This window comes from Strix uralensis, chromosome 23, assembly GCF_047716275.1.
Source record: "Strix uralensis isolate ZFMK-TIS-50842 chromosome 23, bStrUra1, whole genome shotgun sequence".
In the NCBI taxonomy this organism is placed as follows: domain Eukaryota; kingdom Metazoa; phylum Chordata; class Aves; order Strigiformes; family Strigidae; genus Strix; species Strix uralensis.
This window is the reverse complement of record NC_133994.1, coordinates 618,968-643,525: the sequence shown is the minus strand read 5'-3', so window position 1 is coordinate 643,525 and position 24,558 is coordinate 618,968. Positions and strand designations below refer to the sequence as shown.

The following is a 24,558-nucleotide window of genomic DNA, read 5'->3' as shown; positions in this document are numbered from 1 at the left end:
ACCAGCGCCGCGTCCCTCTCCACACCTTCCCCACTCACCATCGCCAACGTCGTCGTCCCTTCCTCGCCCCCGGGAGCCGCCCCACAGCCCCCCGCAGCCCCCCGCCTCCCCGGGACCCCCCACCCGATGCACTACGGGGCCGCTGGGCCCCCACCGATCACCCTCATCTCTGCGTACAAGGGTTCGGCATGAGCCATGTGCCGTCCCCACTCTGCGGAGAAGCGGGCAGCCCCGTGTTGTCACGCCGGGGCCTGCCCTTGCCGAGGGGACGGGTCTGCACCCCCATCCGTGTCCCCGCCGGCCGGTGCAGCATCCCAGCGCCTGCTCTGCCCGGCTCCAGCGTTACGCTACGGTTGGCAGCGGGAGAAGCTCCTTGGCGTGGCCGCGCATCCATCCTTACTGCCCCGGCGGTGCTCAGACCTCCCTGCAAGGCACAGAGCGGGGAGAGACGCTGCCCTCAGCACCGGGACCCATCCCCCAGCCAAGCCGGAGAGTCGGTGGGGAGCAGGCGGGCGGGAGGGGCCTTACGAGGCGGTCAGCGTGGAGTTGAGCAGCAGCGTGGTCCGGATCCGGTAAAGCTGCGCCAGCGTCAGCTTGCGGTGCCGAGCCGACTGCGGGTCCGAGAGGGTCCGGCGGGCAGCGGGCGGGGGGACGCGACCGAGCTCCCCTGGCAGCGACGCTGGGCTCTGCCCTGGCTCCTCCGGCTCCGAGAGCTCCGAGGTGGAGCTGCCGCTGCTGGTGGGGGCAGCCGGAGGGCCAGGGGCTGGGCTAGTCCGGGGGGGGCCAGTGCAGAGGTCGGAGAGGCTGCGGCTCTGGCTGAGGGGGGCCGGGGGGCCGGGGGGCAGGAGCTGGGGCAGGCTGGCCTCCGACTTCGACTTGAGCACCCTGGCCGGGCAGGGCAGGAGCTGCACAGGCGTCTGGCGGCGCAGGCGGGGCGAGGGGAGCCGTGGGGCCAGGGGGGGCTCCCGCCCCTCCTCAGCCGCCCCCTCGGGCTGCTGGCCGAAGTCCCGCAGGGAGGCCGGCGAGAGGGTGCCGTAGGCGCTGTCGATGGAGGACGAACGGCAGCCGGCAGCTGGGGGGGCCGTGGCACGGGGCAGGGGGACGGGCAGGGCGCCTGCGGGCAGCTCCCGAGGCGGGGTCTCGGCGGAGGTGGGGGTCTCGGCGGAGGTGCCGGTGCCGACGGAGGAGCCGTCCGAGGTCGAGCTGAAGGGCCCAGCGTCCCAGTCCGGGGAGGAAAGCTCGTCGCCACCATCTGCCGCCACCATGGCGAGGGTCTCGGTGGAGCCATCGGAGGGGCTGCGGGGGCAGTGTGGTGAGGAGGGGGCTGAGCTGGGCAGGGGGTGCGCGGGGCCCCCCCTCCTGCTCCCTACCACCGCTGCGAGTCCGGGCTGGCGCTGCTGCGGCGCAGGATGGTGGGCGAGCTGGTGGCCGAGGCGCCACTCTCGACATCCTCCTCCTCCTCCTCCTCCTCCTCCTCCTCCTCCTCCAGGCGCCGGCGCTGCCGCAGCCGCTGCAGCAGGTTCTGGGCAGGGGAAGGCATCAGAGAGGCCCAGGGGTGCCCACAGGGCCCCCGCCCACCCCCCGTGCCCCTCACCTGGGCGTTGTGCACCGCCTCGACCCAGCTGCGGCACAGCGACTGCCCGCTGGCCTGGAAGGTGTAGGCAGCCACGGCGCTGCCCAGCTCGTTCAGGTAGATGAGGAGGAAGGAGCCTGTGGGCAGAGGCCGTCAGCAGCCTTCGGGGACCCCCCCAGGGCCCCCGGCGCCCCCCACATCGCTCACCCGGGTCCCTGAGCTCCCGGCAGATGACCTTGTCCACCAGCAAGGGCTGCCGGACCACCTTGGTGCGCTCAGCCTTCTTGAGGGGCTTGGTGATGAGGAAAAGGTCAGTGAAGAGGAAGCAGTAGACGTCCATCTGTGGGGGGAGAGCGGGGCCGTGGGCACCGGGCAGCGTGGCAGGTGGGGGCGGGCGGGCAGGGGCCGGGGCCGAGGCTCCCCGTCCCCTGCGGTCCTCACCTTGCTGTCTTTACCTTCCCGCATCCGCAGGCTGCCCTCGAGCAGGAGCTGCCGGGTGTCCTCAGGGGAGGTGCCGGGGATGGGGGCCGTCAGGTCCAGCCGCAGGAACTCCTTCAGCAGCTGCCGGGAGCCCCCGGCATCAGCACCGGGCACGGCGTGGGGTGGGGGGGCTTGACATGAGGTGGCATGGGGTAGCACGGCGTGGGGTGGGGGGCTTGGCATGGCACGGCTTGGCATGCCACAGGGTGGCACGATGTGGCACGGCACGAGTGGCACTGATTTGCACGGCACGGCACGGCGGGGCAAGACACGGAGGGCAGGACGTGGCATGGCAGCTCCGTCGTGCCCAGCCTACCTTGTCCACCTCGTCGGTGCTGCCCTCCACCACCTCGTAGGCATCGATGCGGCCAAGGATGGCAGCCAGGCGCTGCCGCTCCTGCCGCTGGCGCATCCGCGAGTTGACGTCGTTGATGAAGCACTCCACGGAGCCGATCTGCGGCGGGGGTGGCGGTGGGTTCCAGGGGCCGGGCTGGGGTGGGGGGGGATCGCCCCACGCTGCGCCCCGCTGCCCGGTGCCCCCGGGCCCCTTACCATGGCGGTGACGGCGTCGCGGGCGCGCGGGTCGTCCGTCTTCTTCAGCACGGACTTGAGGAGCAGCGGGTACTTGGTGAGGCGCTGGTGGGGCTTCACCAGCATGTCGCTCAGCTTCAGGCGGCTGCACTGCTCGTGCTTCTCGGCCCACTGCAGCACGCAGGTGTCGGCACCGGCCCCGGCCCCGGTCCCAGCCCTGGCCCCGGCCCCCTCCCCTTACCGTCACGTAGGCGCGGAAGAGCTCGCTGTCCCGCAGCAGCGCCCGCATGTACTCCATGCAGCCCTCCTCCTCCATGCAGTACCGCACGTAGGGCTTGAAGAGGGACCCGAACTGGGGGGCGCAGGGGGGTCACCGCAGGCCGCGGCACGGCCCCCCCGCTGCGGCGCGGGGTTCCCACTCACCATCTTGAAGCTGTCGAGGAAGTCAACGGGGTCGAGCGGCGCCCCGGTCCGTCGTGCCTTGGCCAGCACCGGGGCCATGACGCCACGCCACAGCTCACGGTGCAGCCGGATGATCTCCCCGATGTTGCCAAAGAGCCGCTCGGCGTCCACCTGCGGGGACGAGGCTGGCAGCTGCGCGGGGACCACACCTGGCCTTGAGCCCAGGGGTCCCCGGCCCCCTGCAGTCCCCCTCGCCGCTCACCTCGCAGAGCAGCCCTGACTCCTGCAGGTTCAGCAGGCAGCAGAGGAAGAGCTGCAGGGACAGAGCGGGGAGCCGGTGGGGCGCAGCCACAGCCCCCGGCCCCCCGCCGCGGCGTGGCTGCCGCCGGCACTCACGTCCGTGATGACTCTGAGCTTGCGGATGTAGGTGGCCTCGGTGTGCAGCAGCTCCCAGATGGCTTCCTGCTGGTGGCACTGCCGGCGTGACAGGGCCTGCCGGGCCCGGCGTCAGTGGCACGCCGGCGGCTGGGCAGAGCTGCCGCAGCCCCCCGGCCCCCCCAGCCCTACCTCTGCGCCCCGGATGATCTGCTGCCAGCTGTCCTCCAGCGCCAGCCCGGCCTCGTCCCCGTCCTCCTCCCAGGAGTCACGGTCGAAGCGGAGCTGGGGCGGCAGCTTGGGCAGCCCGAAGGTGCCGTAGGCGTGCAGTCGGCTCGCCAGCTGCTCCAGCTTCTCCGTCTCCTGGCCGAAAGTGGAGGGGCAGAGCGGCTGGGTAGGGGGGCCGGCGGGGATGTGCCGCAGACCCCCCTCGCCCTGCCTGTGGAGCTGGGATGGGAGTTGAGTGAGGAGGGACCCATCCCAGCTCCCCATCCCAGCCGCAGGCAGCTCCTGCTTCCCCCCCGTGTCCCACCTACCCGCCCGAAGGAGCCGGCGCCGGTGCCGGAGCCGAAGAAGCCGCTGAAGCGGCTGGCGGCGCGGTTCTTCCAGGTGTCGGTGCCGTTGGCCGGCCCGGAGCTGCCGCCGTGCGGGGCCGGCTCAGGGCTGGGGGTGCCCGTGTCCCCCAGGAACTCCGTCATGTTCTTTCTCCGCCGGCCCGGAACCTGCAGCGGGGACAGCCGGTGCCCCGGGGTCAGCGCCCAGCACCGTGTGGCCACGACGCAGCATGAGGCTACAGCGGGGCCGAGGTCGAGCACCCGCAGGACAGACAGACAGACACCCATATGGCACCCCCGGGCAGCGGGGTCCCCTAGCCACGCTCCCCTGCCCGCACTGACCTGCCTACCTTGCATCCCGTGGGCACGGGGCCCCAGGGGCTGCCTGGCCCAGCCCAGACAGCCGTGGGCAAGTGGCCCCGGCAGTGCGGGGGGGCTCAGGGCATTCCGTGGGGCGCAGCACCCCGGCCCAGCCACCCACCCGGCCGCGCTCCCAGCTCGGACGGCAGAGCCGGAGCCAGGCAGGCTGCGGCCGGGCTCCTCCGAAACAAAAGGAGGTGGGGCCAGCATCGAAAACCTAATTTCCCTCCTGGCCAGATAAGCTAACCAGAGCCGAACAATTCACCGGCGGAGATCAAAGCCCCCTGCCCAGCCGTGAGAGCTGGGTCACGGCCAAGCGGCTCCTGCTGTCCCAGGCACCGCCGCACTGGCTGCCTCCCCGCACATCCCCGGGCCGTGCTGGGCCACAGCCACTGCCATCTCCTCGCCCTGGCACGAAAGGCAGCAGGGCCGGAGCTCCCCACAGGACATGGCACGGTGCCACCACCTCCTCCAGCACAGCCCCACGCCCTGCCACGTCCCCAGCCCTAAGCGGGGAGAGCCACCGCAGGCACTGTCCCCGTTACTCACCGCCCCGCCGCTTCCCCAGGCACCCCGGCCGTTGCCAGCCCCATCGCCCCGGCGCAGCGCGGCTCCCGCCTGCCCCTGGGAAGGCGGTTGGGGTCGAGACCCCTGCAGAGGTGGTCGGTTGCCCACTGGCCCCCTCACCCCACCAGGGCCATGCCGGTCCCGCAGCCAGGCGTCGTAGTGCTGGACGCGAGTGGCCACCAGCCCTGGCCACGCAGCCAGCTTGCCACCCTCCGGGGCTGCCAGCACGGGGCCAAACACCACGTCCCCCTCACCAGCCTTTCCCGAGCCACTTCCCGTGAGCGTGGCAGCCTGCTCTGGCCCGGCCCCACACCTTATCTGAGGCCAGGGTCCATGGGGCAGGACCAAGCTGCACCCCGCAGCTGCCAGGTGCCACAGCGATGGGAGGGGAGGGCCCGTGGCCAGGGCAAGCACCAGGGCCGGGGTGGCACCGAGCAGCTGCCACTGCTGGGGCCCCCGGGGCTCCTGTTTGATGTTGTTCCAGTGCCAGCCCGTACGTGGCACGGCCCCAGGGGTGGTGCCACCGGCTAAGCTGCCATGCCTGGCGCAGGGTGCTGCCCGTGCACCGCTGCCGTGGCACAGCCAGGAGCCAAATTGGCTCTTGGGGGCTCCGGGGGGTCTTGAGCCCACACCACCAGCAGAATCCAGGAGACCCCGTGCTCCTGCCCACCTTCCCAGCAAAGACGACCATGGGGTATCCCGCACCCTGCCGCCCCCTCCCCAATTCCTCCCCCCCGGGGCTGGCACTCACCAGGCTGTCGGCACCCTCCCGGCGTCCTGGCACGGGCTCCAGCGCCGGCCCGAGGAGCGCGGCAGCGCCGGCGGGGTGCAGGATGGGCAGGCTGACTGACCTGGCGTCCCGCGCCGCCTGCTCCACCTTCAGCTCATCCCCGGGCTTGGCTGTGGGAGCACTGGGCGGTCAGAGTCCCCTGGGAGCCCCGGGGCGGCCCAGACTCCCACCAAGCCCCCGCCGCACCTTTCACCCGCAGGTAGTGCCCCCCAAAGCGGTACGCCTCAAACTGGAGGGAGAGCGGCGTGTGGGACTGGTCCAGGTAGACGTCCACCTTGCCCAGCTCGATCGCCTTCCTCTCAAAGACCGGCAGCAGCACCTCCCTGCGGGGACACGAGCTCCGCATCTGTCCCTGTGTCTGTCCCCACATCTGTCCCCGCAGCCGTCCCCAGCAGACTCACCCCAGGGATTTCTTCTTCGCAGCTGGCACGATCTCCGCCTCGATGTCGACGCTGAGGTCGAACTTTAGGGTGAAGCACTCCTGGCTGGGGTCCTGGGGGAGGCGGCAGCCGCTCACCCGGGGTCCCTCCCGCCCGCCGGGGTCGCGCCACCGCCCCAGGGAGAGGGGCCGGTGCCTTACATCTGTGTGCCGGCGACGAGCCTTCTTCTTGGGCAGCTTCAGCGCCGAGCTCCTCCGCTCCCTGCGGGCACAGGGTGGGCACGGTGACGGGGATGACGGGGATGCCGGGGATACAGAGGGGACACGCTGCGCCGGGGGCTCACCCTCTGCTATCAGCCGGTCCCTCCTCTTCCTCCTCCTCCACGTCGGAGGCTGGGCTGGTGCGTGGGGGGCATGAGCGTGTCGACATGTTGCGGGCCAGGATGGAGCCTGCAAATGGGCGTCAAGCTGGGCTGTGCTGGGACCTCCAGCCGCATCCCGCTCCCACCCCTGCACCACGCCGGCCCCTGGCGCCTCCCACTGCTGCGATTTGGGGGGAGCAGCGGCGCTGGCCGCATCCAGCTCGGCTCACCTTGCGGGGGCAGGTCGAGGTGGATGTGGCCGTCGAAGCACATGGCGCCATGGAGGCGGCCGTCGCAGAGCTCAGGCAGGCCGAGGGGGCCGCTGCGGTTCGGCTGTGGGCACTCTGTGGGGTGGCATATCTGCGGGTGCACGCGTCAGCCAGGCAGGGGCTGGGGGGGCTGCTGGCTACAGGATGGGCAGTCCCGTGAGCAGTGGGGACCCCCCTTCCCATCTCGAACTGCTCGCGGGCAGAGTGGGGAAAGCAGCACGAGCAGGGCACGGCCATGAGGCAGCGGGGTCTGCGCTGCAGAGCCCCCTCTCCCCGCGCTGCCGCACCGAGCGGGGACCCTGGGAAGGCTGCACGTGCCTCGGCATGGAGGGGGAGATGGGGGACAGCCACCTGTGCCGGTGTCACCCGCACCTCACCGGGTGCTGGGGAGGCCGCCCTCCCGTGCCGCGGCCCCTTTGTGCTGGCGTGGGCAGCGTCGCTGCGGCAGGATGGAGGAAGCAAGTGTCTGCGGCCAAACAATGCTCAGAGCCGGTGCGTTTCCTCCGATTGTGTGCCGGCCGCGGCCACGGCCCAAGCCCCGCCAGGCGTTCACAGCGGGTTATTTTTAAACCCCCTCATCGGGCCCCCAGCATGGTGCACAGCCCCTGACCCGCCTCGCTGGGGGCTCGGGCTGGCCCAGGGACCACAGGCCAGCGAGCCCTGCTGCACCACCAGCACGTCCCCATTCCCGTGTGGGACGCCCATCGCCGCCCCACATGAGGAAGGGTGCGAAGGGCTGCCAGGGAGGAGCGAGCCCGGCCTGGGCTTGCCGGCAGCGCGCCGTGCTGCTGCGGGGAGGAAGCGCCCGTGCAGCTCCAGCCGCCCCCACTTCCTGCCCTCCTTCCTCCCGGCGCTGCTGAGGTCAGAGCTGACGCGCTCCTGCCACCCGCGCGCTCCCCGAGGGGCCGCCTGTCCCCCCGCAGCACCCACTGCCGTGGCACCCACCAGTGTCCTACCCAGGCCATGAGGAAACCCCAGCCCTGACCAGGATGCCCCGTGCCCCCGGCCCCAACCCTCCCCCTCTCCCACCATGTGCCCCAGACCGACACCGTTGTGGCCAGTGTGGCACCTGTGAGATGCAGAGTGTGGACACAGGCTCTGGACAGTGACCGCAGCCGGCGCTCACTCGGTGGCCACCCCCAGGACCCTTGGCAGCCCGTCCACCCCATGCCGGTGGCTCAGCCCTGGGCTCGTGGCCACAGGAGGGGCTAGGAAGGATGCCCAAACCCCTCTGCCCATCCCAGGGATCAGCTCCTGGCCCCACCACACTCCCAGCAGGTGGCAGTTTCGCTCTCGGCAGCTGCCCCACGAAGCGAAGGGGGACACGACACAGCTCCGTGGCACGGCAGCGTGAGCCCCAGCCCGGCCAGGACCCCCCACCCCTGCTGGGTGCCATCGAGGGTCTCTGGCAGTGACATGGCCAGGGGGATGATGGCCCTGTGCAGGAACCCCGGGGACTGACCGGGAGCCGGCGTGCGGGTCCAGCCGGGGCAAGAGAATTGACCTGAAATCTGCTCTGGCGTGTTAACGAGCAGGGGGACAGCGGGGCCGGAGCAGATTACCCTGAATCACCCCAGCCAGGGGAAATGGGCAAGTGCCACCATGCCACACCGTGACACACCGCACCAGTGGGAGCACACCACCACCAGGGAATGGGTGCCCAGCGCGGGCCGGAGGGACACGGCTGGCGGGGGTCACTGGCCACACTGGGGGGCTTCACAGAGCAGCAGGTCGGGCAGAGCCACCCGCTGCCCCTTCTCACCCGCGCGACCAGCACCACCCCCAGGACCCACCTTGGCCGCGCTCCTCTCACCGGTGCTGTCGGGGTTCTGGCAGCGCGGCAGCGTCTCCTCTGGTGGGCACGGCTCGGCTGCGGGAGAGAGCGGGGTCAGTGCTGGGGGGCCGTGGTGAGCCCCCTCCAGCACCGCGCAGGGGGGCTGCGCCCAGGCTCCCGCACAGCAAACCCCAGGTTTAAGAGCTTGGCAAAGCGCTCGGGCTCAGCTGAGGCTGGGCCTGCCTGCTCCTGCCTGCTCCGCAGCCCGTCCCGGGGGGTGAAGCCCCGTGCCCAAGAGCCAGCACTGTGTCCCCGCTGGGGGAAGGTGCCATGCATCCCGCAGCGTCAGGATCCGGCACCTGCCCAGCGCCCCGAGTCACAGGATCAGGACACGGACCTGCTGCAGCTCCCTGGGGCCGGCGCGGACCAGGGCTGCAGCAGGAATGTGAAACCTGCCGCCTGTCAGCCCCCAGGGGGGCTCAGGAGCCACTTTAAGCTTTGACAGTTAAATCGGCCTTAGGGACAAATCCTATTTTGAAGGCTCTTGTTATGTGTCTCGTCTAATCATTTAAAAATAACAGACTCCAGGCAGCAAACACGCAGCAGGAACCCCTCCTGCGGGGCAGGATGCTCCGGTGGGACACTGCCCTGCGGCGAGGGCAGGCGGCACGGCCGCACCGGGCAGCACCAGCCCCAGCAGCCAGCACAGGGGCTTCCCCCGCCGCTCCCCTCTCCCGCATCCCTCCTGCCAATAAAAACAGCATCCGAGTGGGACCACGGCCAAGGCCAGGGTTAGACTCAGTCTACAGGAAAAAACGACTTTTGGGGCAGTGCTGAAAAAGCTGCTGCCTCTGCCCGGAGAGGGGGAGTCAGTCCTGACCAGTGCCGGCTGTCCCAGCTCCCAGCCCGGAGGCGATCCCGGGTGCAGGCAGAGCTGCCTGCGCAGGCAGGAGCGGGCGGGCAGGGCTGGGCTCGCTGCCCCCCGGGAGAGAGCTGGGAGCCGGGGCGGCCGCGCTGCCCCCGCGGCGGGAGCACAATGAGGGCTCTGTCCCCGGGGCCGCCCCGCAGCGCCCGCCGGGCTGCGCCAGCCCTCCGCCCCCCGCCGCCACCGTTTCACTTGACCTATCGGGAATAATAACGGAAACAAATCAGAAATTCTTTCGTGCACCCAAGGGAAAGTTTTCCAAACTCACCAAAAACTCGAGGCTGGCCAGGGAGGCCGGTGGTGCTGGGGACCAGCCCTGCGGTGCAGCCGCTGGCACGGCCAGAGCCAAATGCTGACCTGGCAGGGGGTCACGCACACGCCAGGGCCCGAGGTGTGCCGGGGGGAGCGCGCAGAGGGAGCCCCAGTTTCTGGTAGAGGCAGGAGGGTGGCCGACTCCCCACCGAACACTTTGGGGGCTGGAGGAGGGACCCTGTCCCCACCAGCTCCTCTCCCAGGCTAGCCACCGCCACCTCCTCCTGCTGCCACAGGCTGCGTTATGGTGCCCGGTGATCCCAGTGATGCCAAACGAGTTCACAACCAGACCGGCCTCGCACCAGAGCGTGCCGTGCCGCAGCCGCTCATCACTCCCCGTCTGCGCTGGGAGGCCGCAGTGCCAGGGGTGGTGCGCTGAGTGCTCCCCAGCTGCACCTGCAGCTTCCCGATGGCGTCCCCGCTCCGGCCAGAGCCTCTCCCGGCCCCTCACGGTTTTGGGCCAAGCGCAGCTGCCCGCAGCCCGCCAGCCCCCCGCGGCCCCCTGGCCACCTACCCCCGAGCTCCTCGCTGATGTCCAGGCTGGAGCTCCAGGAGAAGCGCTCCACCGCCCCGTACTCCAGCCCCGCCAGCCCGGCGGGCAAAGCCTCCAGCTCGTAGGCACCCCGCTTCCTCCAGTACAGAAACATCCTGGGGTGGCGGCCGGGGGCCCCCCGGAGCCGTGCCCGCCCCGCCGGGGCCACCGGTGGGACTAACCGGGGGAGCCCGGCTCCGGCTTTAAGAGCGGCTCCCGGCCTCGGGACAAGCGGCGCATTGACGCCGGCAGCCGGGAGCCGCGGGGCAGCGGAGGGTGCCGCTGGAGGCTGCCCAGCGCCCGCGCGGGGGGCACACAAAGGGCCTTTCTTCAGCCTCCCACAGACATTGCACAAATTTCACTTTCCGCTGTCTATGAAAGACATTCGGCCGCGGAGACAAGACGCGCTTGTGATTAAAATAATCGGCATGAAGAGGGGGGCTGTTCGGCGGCTCTGCCGTCGGATGGCTTTTGGGGGGGGCAGGAATGCGCCACCCCGAGCCCCGGCTGCACCCCCGCACCCAGGGGGCCCCCAGCCCGCACAGGGAAAGTCACGGGCCTTTAGGGGGGTTTTCCCCCCTGCTAAAGCCACACAACTGGGAAAGCACCAGATAGGGCTTAAAACCCGCAGAGGCAGCGAAGGACAGCACCGTTCTCCTGCCCCACGCAAAACTCTCCCTAAACGGGGAAAAACAAGAAACACTGCGCAGGGCGATCAGCCGGGCTGAGACCATCCAGCCCCCAGACTCATCAACAGCATCTTCGCCCGAAGGCGCCACACTGCTCCCCGCATTTTTGCTGCTTCTAGGAGCCCTTCCAGAAAAGGTAGCCAGATTAAACAAGAAAGAGTTGCTCCAAAGTTAATAGATGCTTAAGTATTAAAAATAAACAATCCTGCTTTATTTAGCACATCCTTGATGCTTTAAGCGTGAAATAACCGGTTTCCTACCGACCACAGTACTGAGTGCCCTCACCCGCAGGGTGCTACACCGAGGTTTACGCTCCAAAGCCCCCTGTCCCCCCTCTGCTGCTCTCCCCCCCTCAGGGCCTGGAGCCGCCGTGACCCCCCTTTCCCGGGGCCGCAGCATCCACCTCCAGGCACTGGCAGCTTAATCCCCTGCAGAAAGCTCCGAAACCGGACACTGGAGGCTGGGCGCAGGCGCATGGGGGTTACTCGCTTGTCCCCTGCTTCCGAGGGGGGACCCTCGCCCAGCCAGCGCCGGGTCCAGCACCCTCAGCCGGGTGAAGCGGATGCTGGGGGCCTGTGACAGCGCCCAGGGGGATGCTCGGCCCCGGGGGGGTTTCACCGCTCGCCCGTCTCACCTTTCCCAGCGCCTTTTCCACCAGCTCCCCTGCCACTTGGACTGCCTCGCCCCGCCCGGGATTTTCTCCCCGGCTGCAGGACGGCCTCTGTATTTATTTTAGCCACTGTTCGGGCCAGGTTGCTGGCCAAGTCCTTCCTTCGCAGCCAGACCCAGCCAGATGGGGATAATTAGGCCTGGATTAAGTTAAAGCTTTAACTCTTTAACAGTGAGCAGCGCCACACAGCCCCTCACAGCTCCTCTCCAGCTCTGTCCCCTCCCCACCAGTCATCCCATTTAATTTGTTCACTTACAGGTACACGTTTCTGGATTTTCTCGCAAACCAGATAAAAGCATTTTTTGCAGATTACTCACACCCACGGTGGCTGCCAGCCGAAAGATCTGGCACGGAGCGGTGTGCAGCACCCATCCTTTCTCCACAGGGGAGACCTGGCCACAGGGGTCTGAACCGGCACATCTCGGGGGTCCGCAGACCCCAGGCTGGGCTGTGCCCCTGCTTGGGGACACGGGCAGGGCCACGGCCGCAGGAACCGCCGTTACGGGACAGTCACGGGTCTGTCTGCCCAACGTGCTGGTGTTACCCAGTCACAAGCTGTTTTCCCAAAAACATCAACTCAGCCCCAGATGCTCACTCACCTCTGCGGGAGTCCCACCAACCTCATCTTCACTAAGGAGCAAACCGCTGCCTCAACAAAGAGCTGAAAAAAAAAGTAAAAAAAAAAAAAAAGTTCCTCCAGTTTTTCCCAGTGGGGCAGAGAGCAGGTGGCGAGTGAGGGAAGCCCAAGGGGCCCGGGGGCTGGCGCAGCATGCGGGTGACACATTCTCCCCACTCTCACCCCATTTTGGCCCCTACCCGTAGCCCAATTTAGTTAGACCGAGCTGGGTAACACGTCTGAGCTGGACCCAGAGCTCTTCCCAGACCCGCGCTCAAGGCGCCGCACTTAAACCGCAGCAACGGGGCGCGTGGCTGGTGCGAAGCGGCGTCCCCAGCGTGAGCCGCGGCAGCACGGAGCTGATGGCAAGTGGCCGGCTCCATCTGCCGTCACCCGGAGGAGAGGGAGGACCTTCCCACCTCCTCCTTCCTCCCGGACGAGTGGAACACCCGCTGCTGCCTGTCAGCCGCAGCGCCACGGACAACCACCCACCCGCGTCGGTCCCCAGGCCACCAGTAGCCCAGGGCTACGGCTACCGTACAGTTGTGCTCAGGCCGCCGCGCGCCGGGAGCCGGAGCCAGCCGAAGGCCAGACCTCAAACGGAGAACGGCTGCTGGTCCGGGGCGAGCGCGCTTCGGTGGGAACAGTCGCGGCCAAGTCAACGAAGGCTGAGGAAAAAAATTCAGACCAAACCGATGTTTTTAATAGATATTTATTACAAAACACCAAAATACAAACCGACCGTATAAAACATTATAAAAACCGGACAGGCTGTAGTTATCTACACCGGGCACCTGCGAGGGTCTCCCGGAGCCCTGGAGCACCCGTGGCCTCTGGGACCAGGCCTGGCTCCTGCCCGCCTCCGCACAAAACCGACCCCGGGCTCCCCAGGGCTTCAGGTGAAATCACACTCGAACGCGTACTCCCTCCTCTTGAAATGCTTCTTCTTTTTCAGCTTCCCAGACCCCAAGATGCTGTAGTTATAATCAGATGTGACGTAGGGGATCTCCCCCTCAACTGCTTGCTAGAAAGAGGGAAAACAAAACCAGAGACAGGTTTAAGAACGCGGATCTCCAAGGGAGCGGGAAGCACTTTCCTCTGCAGCAAAACAGAGCTGACTGGCGGAAAGGAGCGAGCTACCGCCGAACAAACCCCGCGCTGGTATCTGAAACACGAGAAGAACGCTCTCCTCTCCCTTGTTTCTATGCGTTAAGGACAATCTCCACGGGAGATAACCATCTGCTAATGCCCAGACATCTCTGGGCACGCAAAAGCCTCAGGAACAGGAAAACAGAAAACGCGCCAGCCAGCGGAAGCTCAGCCAACTCCCAGCCTCTTCCCGCGCAGCTCCCACCTGGCCCACAAGAACGCAGTTTGGGATAGCGATGTTGCCAAGGAGCAGACAGTTCACTAGTCTCAGGCTCTCCGGAGGCACCGGCGTCAGAATGTGGTAAAGCTTCTTCTCCATCTCAACCCCTCGCACAATTCCTGAAAAAAATACATGCAAAGCTCAATCTTAACTCCACCTGATTATTTTGGACCATATAACCAGACACAGCCAAAGCTCTCTCAAGGGAATGATCTCAGATACATCTTTAAAAAGACATGCACCGCTGTATCCCGCTCCTCCAGTATCCCAGCGTACGTAGGGCCTTCCCAAACCACGTGTTCTTGCTCACTGGTACATTCCTACAGCAACCTGAGGAGCTCAGCATCAAACTCTAGGTCAGAACCGTAATAAATGGAGTCGTAGAAGGAAACTGAGACACAACTAGAGGAATTTTGCAGGAGCCACCTGGAATCTGCTTTTGAGAACGTGAATTGTGAAAGCAAGTAAATTGCCAAGTTACGAAGAGTGAGAGAAGGGAGCTACAAAAGGCGCTGCTCAGCGACACTCCCCACAGCCGCTCCCACAAGGTAATGAAAACCAGTGGACTTGAAGCACAGCTTGTAACAGAAGAGAATACACAACGATTTTCTTCTCTCATCCCACTTTTTCAGTTGTTTTTGAAAAAGGAGGCGATTCCATCACCCTACACCCCTCTGTCAAAACGCAAAGGTGAGAGGGCAGCTGAAGGCTCCCCAGGCTCACTCACCGAAGCCGAGGCAATCGCAGACCGGTGTCTGGGTCAGCAGCACCGGCCCGTCGGTCTGGCAGCGGATTTCATCCGGTATCCGGCAGAGCCCGACCCAGCTGGCATTCACCGCGTACATGATGTTGGTAGGAGCCACGTCGGTGTGAATAACCCTGAGGGCAACAGCATTGAAAGGTACCTGAGGCGGTAAAAAAAGAAAAAACTGTTCACCAACCCAGTATCAATTTAGGTTGAGTTCAAAGACAAGATAATGCCCAGTACACAGAACTGAGAGCCCCCAGCCCACACCTACAGACAGGGAGCATCTCTGTGGCAAACAGAACAGTTTCAACACCAACAGCTGACCGCACAGAAAACACGTGCCACACTGACACCGGAACAAAACCCTCACTTCCAGATACACCAAACAAAGTCGTTATCTCTTTGCAGATTACAGAGCGTTTTCCCCCCCTCTTTCGAAAAACATATGCAGTACAGGCAGAACTGTCAATGACTACGAGCCGGGCTCTCTGCTACGTCTCCAAGGCTTTCAAAAATGCTCGTTTACCTGATATGGCACGAGACTGTGCAGCGGAAGCACCGCCCCTATGTCCGGGGACTGCAGCTGCCCCAGGTAACCCAGGATGGACATGTCACGCAGGATGCTGCTGTGTACTCGCCTGGAAAAATAACCACAAGTCAAGGGAAGGCAGCACAACCCCCCCCGCCAGCGCCTCAGACCAGACACCCGGGCAGTCCCGAGCACGCCAGGCAGCACGAGCTGCTATTTCACAAGTTTAGTTTTTAAAACTTCTACCCCTGGGAAAATTTAGAGCTATGTTTTTGTTACCTACATTGTTTCAACTTTAAAAAGGCCGTAATTAACAAGGGGTTTTGTGGGGTTTGTTTTGGCTTGGTTTTGTTGGTTTCATTTTTTGGGAGTTTGTTTTAAGTCTGTTATTAGATAATGGCTCCTTTCTCCAACCCTGATGTCCACACACCTTTCAGTCAGTCAGCCAGTCAGTCATGAGACAGTTATACGTTTATTTTCTTAAACAGCTCATTAGTGAAGACCGAGTCAAAAAAAGCCCTTAAAATTGGCAAGAAAGACCCAAGCTCCAGGAAAATAAATTTCAGAGATGCTCAAGGTATCAGAGAAATTAAGAGATAATGTAATGTAAACCAACCCTACACAAACCTCCCCCAAACACGACCCCTAAACAAAACTCCCAGAAAACCCAAACAAGCAACACCCAAACATACCCCGCCATAAATAACGAGCTCTGAGCAATGGAGCTCCCGAGGCCAAAGCAACAAGAGCCTTTACAGTCAGGACTACATGTGATTTCATGAAGCCCACTAACCACCCCGTAGCACTAAACCTTCTACTTACGCTTCGCCTGCAACCCCTGCTCGAGGGAACTCAGGATGGACATACAGCAACTTATACTCGGGAACCGAGGCGTCTCCCTCCCCTTCAGCGGGCTTCCAGTGCTCCGCTCCACTCGTGCCCATCTGCTGGCACTTGGCTTGCTGTTTGCCTTTGGTGTAGAGGCCAGGAGTGAGATGAACGTACTCCGGGGTGAGCGGAGCCATGGCTTTCCAGTCGTACACATCCATCTGAACAATGTGACTGGGCGACAACAGCCGAATGATATCAATCAGAAGCAGCAACCCCTCACCTTTAGGGAGCAGAGAAAACACGATTGCTGCCACTACACGAACAGCTGGGAACGCTGTTACAGAAGACCAGTACTAGCTGTACTGGGGGTGAGCTGCATTTTCTGGCTCCGCACTCGCTATAAAGCGTGACGGTGCACTGCTACAATTATCACCTTCCTTCAGCACCACCTCCCGAGAACAGATTTATCCTGTTTACCTTTCACCCAGCCCATGGTGTTGATGACTAAAGGCACTTCCTTCTTGTAGGAGCTGAACACACACTTCACGACATCAAGGTATCTTTCCGTGTCCTGTTCACAACTAGTCTGCCCGTAATACACCATCTTACGTGGCGTTTGTTGATGAGTGAAGGGTGGACCTGAAAAAGCAAGCAGCAAACCTCTAGTTGTTCCAGTAAGTCAAATCAAAAAACTCCCATCCCTGTAGCACCCACGTGCAGTCTCTTCTGAAACAATCTGTCCTCTTTTCACATGCTAACAGTCCTTCCTGTACAGCCCGCACCCCTGGAGAAACTCTTCCATCACTTGCAAGACTTCATGCTAGTTCTGTTTGTTTGGGGTTTGGGGTTTTTCTTGTTTGTTTTAAATCACTGGTTACACACTTGTGAATTTTTAAACAAGTGTCTTCTACGACAGGCTATCCAAAAAGTAAACCAGTCTGGCCACATCCTTTTTAGACAGCAATCCAAATCCACAAGACCACAAATATCAGCAACTTCTCTGGCTCTAGTTTTTTTATGCTAATAACAGCCCCCAACCTATGTGGATCCACTTTCTGTTTCTCAAGCCAGTTTTAGCTACAGATACTAAAAACTGGGAAAGATTTTCCCAAAGAAAACTTTCAAATCAGAAAGGCTAAAAATCTACTTCGACATGCCACAGCCTGTTCTACCACCTTATAAACAACTATCTTCTCTCTTCAAAAAGACAAGCAGGGAGAATAGCTGCTTGGCGAGACTTTCACGTGGAGCTTAAATGCCCCCAGCAAGGAAACTTTAACAGCCGTTGGTTTATTTTCTACATGCGCTTTCGACAGAGGCGGCAACTTCCCCTGAAGTACAGCCTCTACTCAGAAAGCACCTTCAGGAAATGAAACCGGTTTCTGGCAACTCCAGAAAATGGCAAAACACGTACCAAGAATTGGCTCTGTTACGTTACTTAAAGAGACGCATCCAGGCGGCGTAAATTCGGTTTGACCTATGTCACATTCCATATATTCAACTGAGGGAAGGCTGCAGTGAAAGAAGCCCCTTTATTAGCGTCCACTAAAAAAAGAGACAGGACACAACCTGGAACACATCAGAAGCACAACCTGATTTTGTTCCAGGTCGTCAGAATTAAATTCTTGAACACAGTTAAACCACCACTTGTCTCTCTCATTTGAGAGGGCATTAAACAAGAAAGTAAAAGGTTCACCTATGGTTCAGTATTCGATTACAAAAGCTCCATATCCATCCAGCTTGAAGGGAAGTAGCTAGAACAGTAATCTGAGGTGGTACTAAAGAGTGTATCACCTCTCCCTTGTTAACTGGGCAGCCCAAGACCAACCATTAGAGATTTGTAAACTTTATAATCTTTACTTTAAGCATGCAGTAGTCTGGAGAATGAGCTTCTACACCCTGCTCTGCCAAGAATGTTCAAAGACACTAACAAATTATAACTTACTGCGTGTTTTAAAGCGTTGTAACTCCCAATTCCTTACTGAACCCTAACTGCTTGGTGACCAATTAGTTCACATATTCCAAGACAGCAATTTAGTAATATTTCAAGATGTTTCAGTAGTCAACTTCTCTGAAAGGAACCTAAGACAAGAATTACTATTTTTCTGAATTTTTGTTTGTTTTAAAAAGATATCCACCGTAACCGTGTCATAACAGCTTTTCTGAGAATCTTGGCAGGCAGTTTTCTTCCTTCTCCTAAATCCCATGCAGTACTTAAATAAACTTGTAGAACATGAAAAGACTTACCGATTCAGTAACAGATTAATTAGGTATCTGTTAAACGTCGATTTCCCAGTGTTTTTCGGGCCACACACCAGAATCACAGGGACACCTTCGTCTTCCGCTGGAAAAACAAACATACGCTGAAATGGACCGATGCTGTCAGTTATTCTGATGTGTGATGTTCACATGGATTTGTTAAAAAAAAAAAAAAAAAAAAAGCCCAAAGACACTGTGTCTGACTAGGATATTTAATTAAACGGAAAAAACCCCATCATGTTAAGAGTACCAGTCAGTGTAAAGGCAAAAGGCTGCTGAAGTGAGAAGTGAGCCCTGGCACTACAACCCAGCATATATGAACTCCCTATTGCTCACAGTATTTAAGATGTTGCTGGATAAAGGGGAGAACATTTTTTTCTACCTGCTACAAAAGAGAGCAAAATGAGAGTTTCGGTATCAGACTGGGAAGTGCCTTTACAGCAGCGAGCTGCCTGTCTGGCAGGAGAGGCACAAACCCATTAGAGGTGATGCATGAGCTCAAATCCCACTATTTACAAGAAAAACATGACCCTCAATCAGCACCTGTCACAGGGCATGCCCTCCCTAACTTTAACTTATTTAAAACCTCACGGATTTCCCTTCTTCAGGCTACTAAATCCCCAACCTCACCAAGCGCACGCCACTCACCACAGCAGGCTTGGATCAGCTCCTCCAGAGCCACGAACATGCTCTCTGACACCAGCAGCCCACGGTCGGGGCTACACTTCACGATGCCAACAGATGCCAGAACGGCATCTTCCGGCGTGAAGCTGGATTCTTCCTTTTTCTAGGGAAGAAGGAAAAGTGCTCAGAGGTGTAAGGCCGTGTAGCTGCGTTGCTGGACACTGACAGACACACCAAGCGGGGCGGCCGCCTCTCGCTCTGCACAAGGTCTGTTTTGAGGAAGGCGCCGGCATCCGTGCCGCTGCCCAGGGCAGAGCGGGCACCACGACCTCTGGGTCTCACCTGGGGCTCGAAGAGCCGCGAGAGCGGCGGGTGGCTCAGCAGGAACCGCGTCACCGGCGTGTCCAGGTGCTCCAGCAGCACCACGGCGCACTCTGGCGAGAACCGCGCCATCACCTTCACCCGCGCCTCTGCAACGGGGGGGGGGGAAAACGTCGCCCTCAGCCCGCGCCACACGCAAAATGGCGGACGCCCCGCACCGCGCCGCACGCAAAATGGCTGTCTCCCCGCACCGCGCGCAAAATGGCGGCCACCCCGCACCGCGCCGCACGCGAAATGGCGGAGCGCAACCGGCGGGCCCGCCGCGCCCCCCCGCCCCGGTCGGCACTCACGGCGGCGGACGCTGTGCGCCCGCATGGCGGCGCGGGCGACGGCGCGCAGCTGCCGGAGGTCAGCGGCGGGCGGGCGGTCGGCGGGCAGCGCCTCCAGGGTGAGCGCGCAGTGGGTGGCCGGCGAGAAGACCGGGAGCCCCGGCTGGTGCGAGGCGACGGCGAAGCCCAGGAGGCGGACGGCGCCGTAGAGGCAGCGCAGGCGGCATTTACCGGTGAAGGTCAGCGCCTGCGGGGAGCGGGGGAAGAGGACGATGAGGAGGGAGCGGCGGCGGGGAGGGGAGCGGCGGGGCCGGGCGCTTGCTCACCTGCCGCGGCGCCAGGAGGAGGACGGCGGCGCCTTCCGCCGCTTCCACGGCCGCCAGGCCCGCCTCGGCCGGCGGCACCATGCCGGCGCGGGCGAAGGAGGCGGCGAACTCCCTCCAGGCCGCCTCCGCCCGGCCCCCGCGGGACGGGGCCCGGCGGGGGCGGCGGGCCGGCGGGCCGCGCCGCGCGGGCATGGCCGCCTCAGCCTGCCTCCGCCTCCTCCGGGGCCGGCCCTCGGCCCGGCGCCGCCCGCCCCGTTAAGAGGCGCGGCCCGCCGCCCGGCGCCGCCCCGCCATGCCGCTGCCCGCCCTGCTCTGCCTCTGCGCGGCCGCCGCCGCCTCCTTCACCCGCCGCGGCGACTACCGCCTGGCCGGGCTCTTCCCGATGCACAGCGCGGCGCCGCGGGCCGCCGCCCGGCCGCTGGTGGACGGCTGCGACGAGTGAGTCCCCCTCGCCCCGCGTTTCCCCACCTCAAACCCGCGGTTTTTCCCCACCTCAGAACCGCGTTTTTTCCCCGCAAACCCTCTTCTGCGTTCGCGCAGCGCCGCCACCTTCAAGAGCCACGGCTACTGCCTGTCCCAGGCCATGCGCTTCGCCGTGGAGGAGATCAACAACTCCAGCGCTCTCCTCCCCAATGTCACCCTCGGCTACGACATCCACGACACCTGCTCGGAGCCTGCCAGCCTCCACGCCACGCTGCGCGCCCTCGCCCGCAAAGGCGGGAGGGAGGTCGAGGTGCTCCCCACCTTCCGCCGCTACCAGCCCGAGGCGGTGGCCGTCATCGGGCCCGACAGCACCGAGCTGGCCCTCACCGCAGCGGCCGTCCTCGGCGTCTTCCTCGTACCGGAGGTAAGCGCGGCTCTCCTGGCAGACGGAGGAGATCCCGAGGAGTCACGGTTTGAGGGAGGATGGACTCGGAGCTGAGGGCACGGGCTGAGCTGGATGCGCGGCCCCTTGGCGCAGGCGCTGGCCCGGGTCCCTCCCCAGCTGGCAGGCAGGGCTCGCAGCCGGCCCGCTGTCCTGCAAAGATTTCTCTCATGGCAGCGCATTCAGCTCCGGGTCCGCTGCCCGCCCAGCCTCTTCAGGAGACGGGCTGCCTGTGCCCTCAGCTCTCGGGGTGCCGCTGCCCGAGGGGAGCGCAACCCCCTTTCTCCCGGCTCCCTTTGCAGATTAGCTACGAAGCCTCCTTGGAGATGCTGAGCCTGAAGCGGTTCTACCCCTCGTTCCTGCGCACCATTCCCAGCGACAGGCAGCAAGTGAAGGCCATCTTCCTGCTGCTGCAGCAGTTCGGGTGGGCTTGGGTTGCGCTGCTGGGCAGCGACAACGCCTACGGCAGGGACGGTTTGGACGCTCTCTACAAGCTGCTGAGCGCAAGCGACGTGTGCGTTGCCTACCGAGGCGTCATCCCCGTCAACAAGGACACCAGCAGCCCGGAGCTCCACAACCTGGTCAGAATCCTCACGGACGTCAGGGTCAACGTCACCGTTGTCTTCTCCAACAGACGAAGTGCCCGCCCTTTCTTTGAGGTGGTGGTCCGGAGGAACGTCACGGGCATGGTGTGGGTGGGCTCTGAAGACTGGTCTTTATCCCAAACAATCTGGGAGGTGCCTGGCATCCAGCGTATCGGCTCGGTGATTGGGATGTCGGTTGAGAAGACAGAGCCCACGATGCTGGAACGCTTTGAATCTTGGAAGACGGCGGAGGAAAGTGCTGCAGCTGACTGTGCCGGTAGCACGGAGGCAGAGGGGGGAATTGGAGGGAGCGCCCAGCTGGACTGCACCCAGTGCTGCACTGGCTGCCACTTGCTCACCACTGCCCCCAACACGTACGATGCTCAAGCCTCCTTCAACGTGTACTCAGCCGTGTACGCCGTGGCCCACGGCCTCCACGACCTGCTGGGCTGTGCCTCAGGGGTGTGCAGCAAAGGCACAGTCTATCCCTGGCAGGTAAGAGCAACACAAGGAAGGATCTTCCTTGTGGAAGAGGATCCATGAGGATCCTTCCTCCCAGGGAAGGATATTCCCCTTGAGCCCAGGGGTTTTCTGTCCCTCTGAAAGGCTCGTGTCCCAGCCAAAGAGCCTCGTGGGCTTCAGCTGCCCGTAACAGTCAAAGCAGCCTGGACCTAGACCCAGACACCCACCCTAGATCACTTCTGATCCTCTACTGCCAGCCCCTCGCAGAAACCTGGAAGGGAATTTCTGCAGCCGGACATACACTAGCTGTTGGGGGGTTGGAAAGAGGAGCCAGAGCAGAGAAGGGGCCCTCCAGCACATCCCCCTCCAGAGACAAGGCACTCCTCAACAGGAGGCTTGTCATCGGGAAGGGCTCTTCTCTTACTCTTATGTTTTACAGCTCCTACAAAAAATCAAGCAAGTAAACTTCACCCTGTACAAGAGCCGCATCTCTTTTGATGCTAACGGGGACATTCATAAAGGCTACGACATCATCATGTGGAACTGGAGCGGCCTGAGCTGGGCTTTCGATGTGATAGGAACGTTCCGTGTGAACCCCGACAGGCTGAGCATTGACCAGGGCAAAATCCTGTGGCACACAAAAGATCGCCAGGTACTGTTCTGCATCCACATCTCATTTATTGCTTACTGCCGAGCCAGCTACATCCCCAACACTGCCAGTTTTGGTGTATTTCCCCATCGCAGGACAAAATTGAGGGCAGACGGAGGCAATATGGGGGGGTGATCTGTGTTCTGGATATCAAGCTTTCATCCTTCCAAAAACCAAGCAGGGCCCATGAACTGAAAAGGCTCCTACTTTTAAACAGTCTCATTTTCCCACCATTTCTGTAAGAACCACAACGTGGTGAGCTCTTGGCTCCTGCCCAGGGTCTGTCCTGAAAGCTGGCAGCAAGCTGCCCAAACCCAGCCCGGGCCTGGTGCTCAGTGAGGTGTCCTGCTGCCCGCCCCGCTCGCCGGCCTGACCCTCGCCGTGCTCCCGACAGGCTCCCACCTCGGTGTGCTCTGAGGCCTGTCAGCCGGGGGAGAAGCGGCTGCAGCAGAGCCACCACCGATGCTGCTTCAGCTGCGTGGCCTGTCCATCAGGAACCTTCCTGAACAGATCGGGTCAGTACACCCCAGGGGGCTGCTCCCTGCCCTTCCTTCCCGCTTGGCTCCCCTGCCTGCTGCCTGCCCTCTTCTCCTGTCTGCTCCTTGCTTCCATCTCACCGTTCCCCCAGCCTCTCTCTCCCTGTGGTCAGTAAAAACCACTGGGCTGACCTGAGCGTGGTTGGTCTGACTCCCGTTTGCTTACCGGTGGGGTATGCAAAGCCCTGTGCTCGCCGGGAGTGCTGCCCACAGGGCCCTTCTCCTGCGGCCAGCGGACAAGGGACGCCTGGCCAGACAGCTGCTTCCTGCACTGCATCCTCCGGGAGGGAAATTCGACCCGGTGGTTGCCTCTGTGCCCCAGATGGCACTCGGGGCTTCCGCACCGTGCGGTCACCAGCAGCTGGTGTATGGAAATGTCCCCCGCCTGGGACAGGAATCTCCTGACTCAGAGCCACCGGCCACAACGACAAACCCCTTGCTGGCAGTTGGTCACTTGGCAGTCTTGTCCTGCACTTGGGCTGAGGGGAGGGGTGTGGAAACAGCCAGCGCCAGGTAACAGCGGGAGCGGGGAGCCCCCAAACATGGCCTCAGCATCACCCCAGCCTGCGGAAGCGGGGCTGCTGCAGACCCGTCCCAGCCTTCGCAGGTTACTGCTGGATGCACAAGCCCCTTCCCACCCATAGCCCATGTGCTCCTGAGCCTCGTGCCTCTCAACCCAAGCAACAGACTTTTGGGAAGTCCACTAAGGGGTACTTCTGGGGGGGGTCTTTTGGGAGAAGAGCCCTCTCCACTCCTCAAGGCTGGGAAGCACCCAAGGAGAAGGAGCAGGACATGAGAAGGGGGCAGCGAGGGTGGGGTGCTCCACTGCGGTAGGTCTCTTACCGGGGTCTGTGGTGTGCGAGGTGCCTGTCACCACCCAGGCTCATGTCCTCCGCAGACCTCTACAGCTGCCAGTCCTGCGGGGTAGACGAGTGGGCTCCGGTGAGAAGTGAAGCTTGCTTCAACCGCACCATCGAGTTTCTGTCCTGGTCCGAGCCCATCTCCTGGGTGCTGCTGACCTCCACTGTCCTCCTCATGCTGCTCATGGCAGGGCTGGCTGTCCTCTTCGCCCTGAACGCTTCCACGCCAGTGGTGAAGTCTGCGGGTGGGAAGATGTGCTTCCTCATGCTGGGCTCTCTGGCCTGCGCCTGCAGCAGCCTCTTCTGCTACTTTGGGGAGCCCGCCTGGCACACGTGCCTGCTGCGGCTCCCCCTCTTCGCCATCAGCTTCACTGTCTTCCTCTCGTGCGTGGCAACACGCTCCTTCCAGATCATCTGTATCTTCAAGTTGAACGCGCGCTGGCCGGCCCTCTACGAGGCCTGGCTGCGGCGCAGGGGGCCGGTGCTCTTCGTCTCTGCCAGCACGGTGGCCCAGGCCGTGCTGTGCCTGGCCGCGGAGGCCGCCAGCCCCACGGTGCCGCGCAGGGACTACGGCGCGTCGGCCGAGCGGGTGGTGCTGGAGTGCGCCCCGAGCACGGAGGCGGGCAGGAGCGCCGCCATCGCCTACACCGTGCTGCTCAGCGCCTGCTGCTTCGCCCTCAGCTACGCGGGCAAGGACCTGCCCGCCAGCTATAACGAGGCCAAGTGCCTCACCTGCAGCCTGCTCCTGCACCTCGCCTGCTCCGCCGCCGTCTTCTGCTCGCAGGGCGTTTTCCGCGGCCGGAGCGAGGCGGCAGCGCAGGTGCTCGGCGGCCTCTGCACGCTGGCCGCGCTGCTGGGCGGCTACTTCCTCCCGAAGGCCTTCCTCATCCTGCTGCGGCCGCGCCTCAACACGCCCGAGCACTTCCAGATGGCGATCCAGCGCTACACGCGGCGCCTGGCCGAGGCCTGACCCGCCGGGGGACGCGGGGCCCGGCCCGGCCCGGCCGACCCGCCGCCGCTGAGGCGGCAGCCGCGCGCGCAGCCCGCCTTTCCCCGCGTACGTCACGTCCGGCGCGCCGGCCACCGGCGCGCCGTGACGTCACATC

General features: G+C 63.2%; 3 protein-coding genes across 12 annotated transcripts; 1 reads left to right on the top strand and 2 right to left on the bottom strand.

Moving 5' to 3' along the window:
• Positions 1-106: 106 nt before the first annotated feature.
• On the bottom strand, positions 107-12,828 carry PLEKHG5 (pleckstrin homology and RhoGEF domain containing G5). 10 transcript variants are annotated; one of them, XM_074893265.1, is made up of 23 exons: positions 12,755-12,828; positions 12,144-12,205; positions 8,436-8,512; positions 6,604-6,733; positions 6,356-6,461; positions 6,213-6,273; positions 6,034-6,125; positions 5,819-5,955; positions 5,594-5,742; positions 3,898-4,083; positions 3,554-3,724; positions 3,383-3,478; positions 3,249-3,299; positions 3,008-3,157; positions 2,826-2,936; positions 2,606-2,755; positions 2,370-2,507; positions 2,015-2,134; positions 1,781-1,913; positions 1,595-1,710; positions 1,371-1,522; positions 529-1,296; positions 107-424 (listed from the first exon to the last, which is right to left on the bottom strand). In XM_074893265.1, the coding sequence occupies exons 4-23, from the start codon at positions 6,644-6,646 to the stop codon at positions 415-417; spliced, it is 2,940 nt and encodes a 979-aa protein (XP_074749366.1). In that variant the 5' UTR covers positions 6,647-6,733; positions 8,436-8,512; positions 12,144-12,205; positions 12,755-12,828; the 3' UTR covers positions 107-414. The 10 variants fall into 10 exon arrangements, with proteins under 10 accessions (XP_074749366.1, XP_074749370.1, XP_074749369.1 ...); XM_074893269.1 differs by having other exon boundaries at positions 12,702-12,806; XM_074893268.1 differs by lacking the exon at positions 12,755-12,828 and adding an exon at positions 12,697-12,742.
• A 28-nt stretch (positions 12,829-12,856) lies between these two features.
• On the bottom strand, positions 12,857-19,715 carry NOL9 (nucleolar protein 9). Its single transcript, XM_074893274.1, has 12 exons — positions 19,497-19,715; positions 19,192-19,417; positions 18,863-18,990; positions 18,545-18,683; positions 17,885-17,981; positions 17,052-17,149; positions 16,115-16,276; positions 15,629-15,917; positions 14,804-14,915; positions 14,257-14,434; positions 13,515-13,648; positions 12,857-13,184 (listed from the first exon to the last, which is right to left on the bottom strand). The coding sequence occupies exons 1-12, from the start codon at positions 19,686-19,688 to the stop codon at positions 13,056-13,058; spliced, it is 1,884 nt and encodes a 627-aa protein (XP_074749375.1). The 5' UTR covers positions 19,689-19,715; the 3' UTR covers positions 12,857-13,055.
• TAS1R1 (taste 1 receptor member 1) lies at positions 19,697-24,499 on the top strand. The gene is made up of 6 exons (XM_074893275.1): positions 19,697-19,934; positions 20,037-20,343; positions 20,664-21,440; positions 21,847-22,059; positions 22,451-22,571; positions 23,491-24,499. The coding sequence occupies exons 1-6, from the start codon at positions 19,789-19,791 to the stop codon at positions 24,420-24,422; spliced, it is 2,496 nt and encodes an 831-aa protein (XP_074749376.1). The 5' UTR covers positions 19,697-19,788; the 3' UTR covers positions 24,423-24,499.
• Positions 24,500-24,558: the final 59 nt, after the last annotated feature.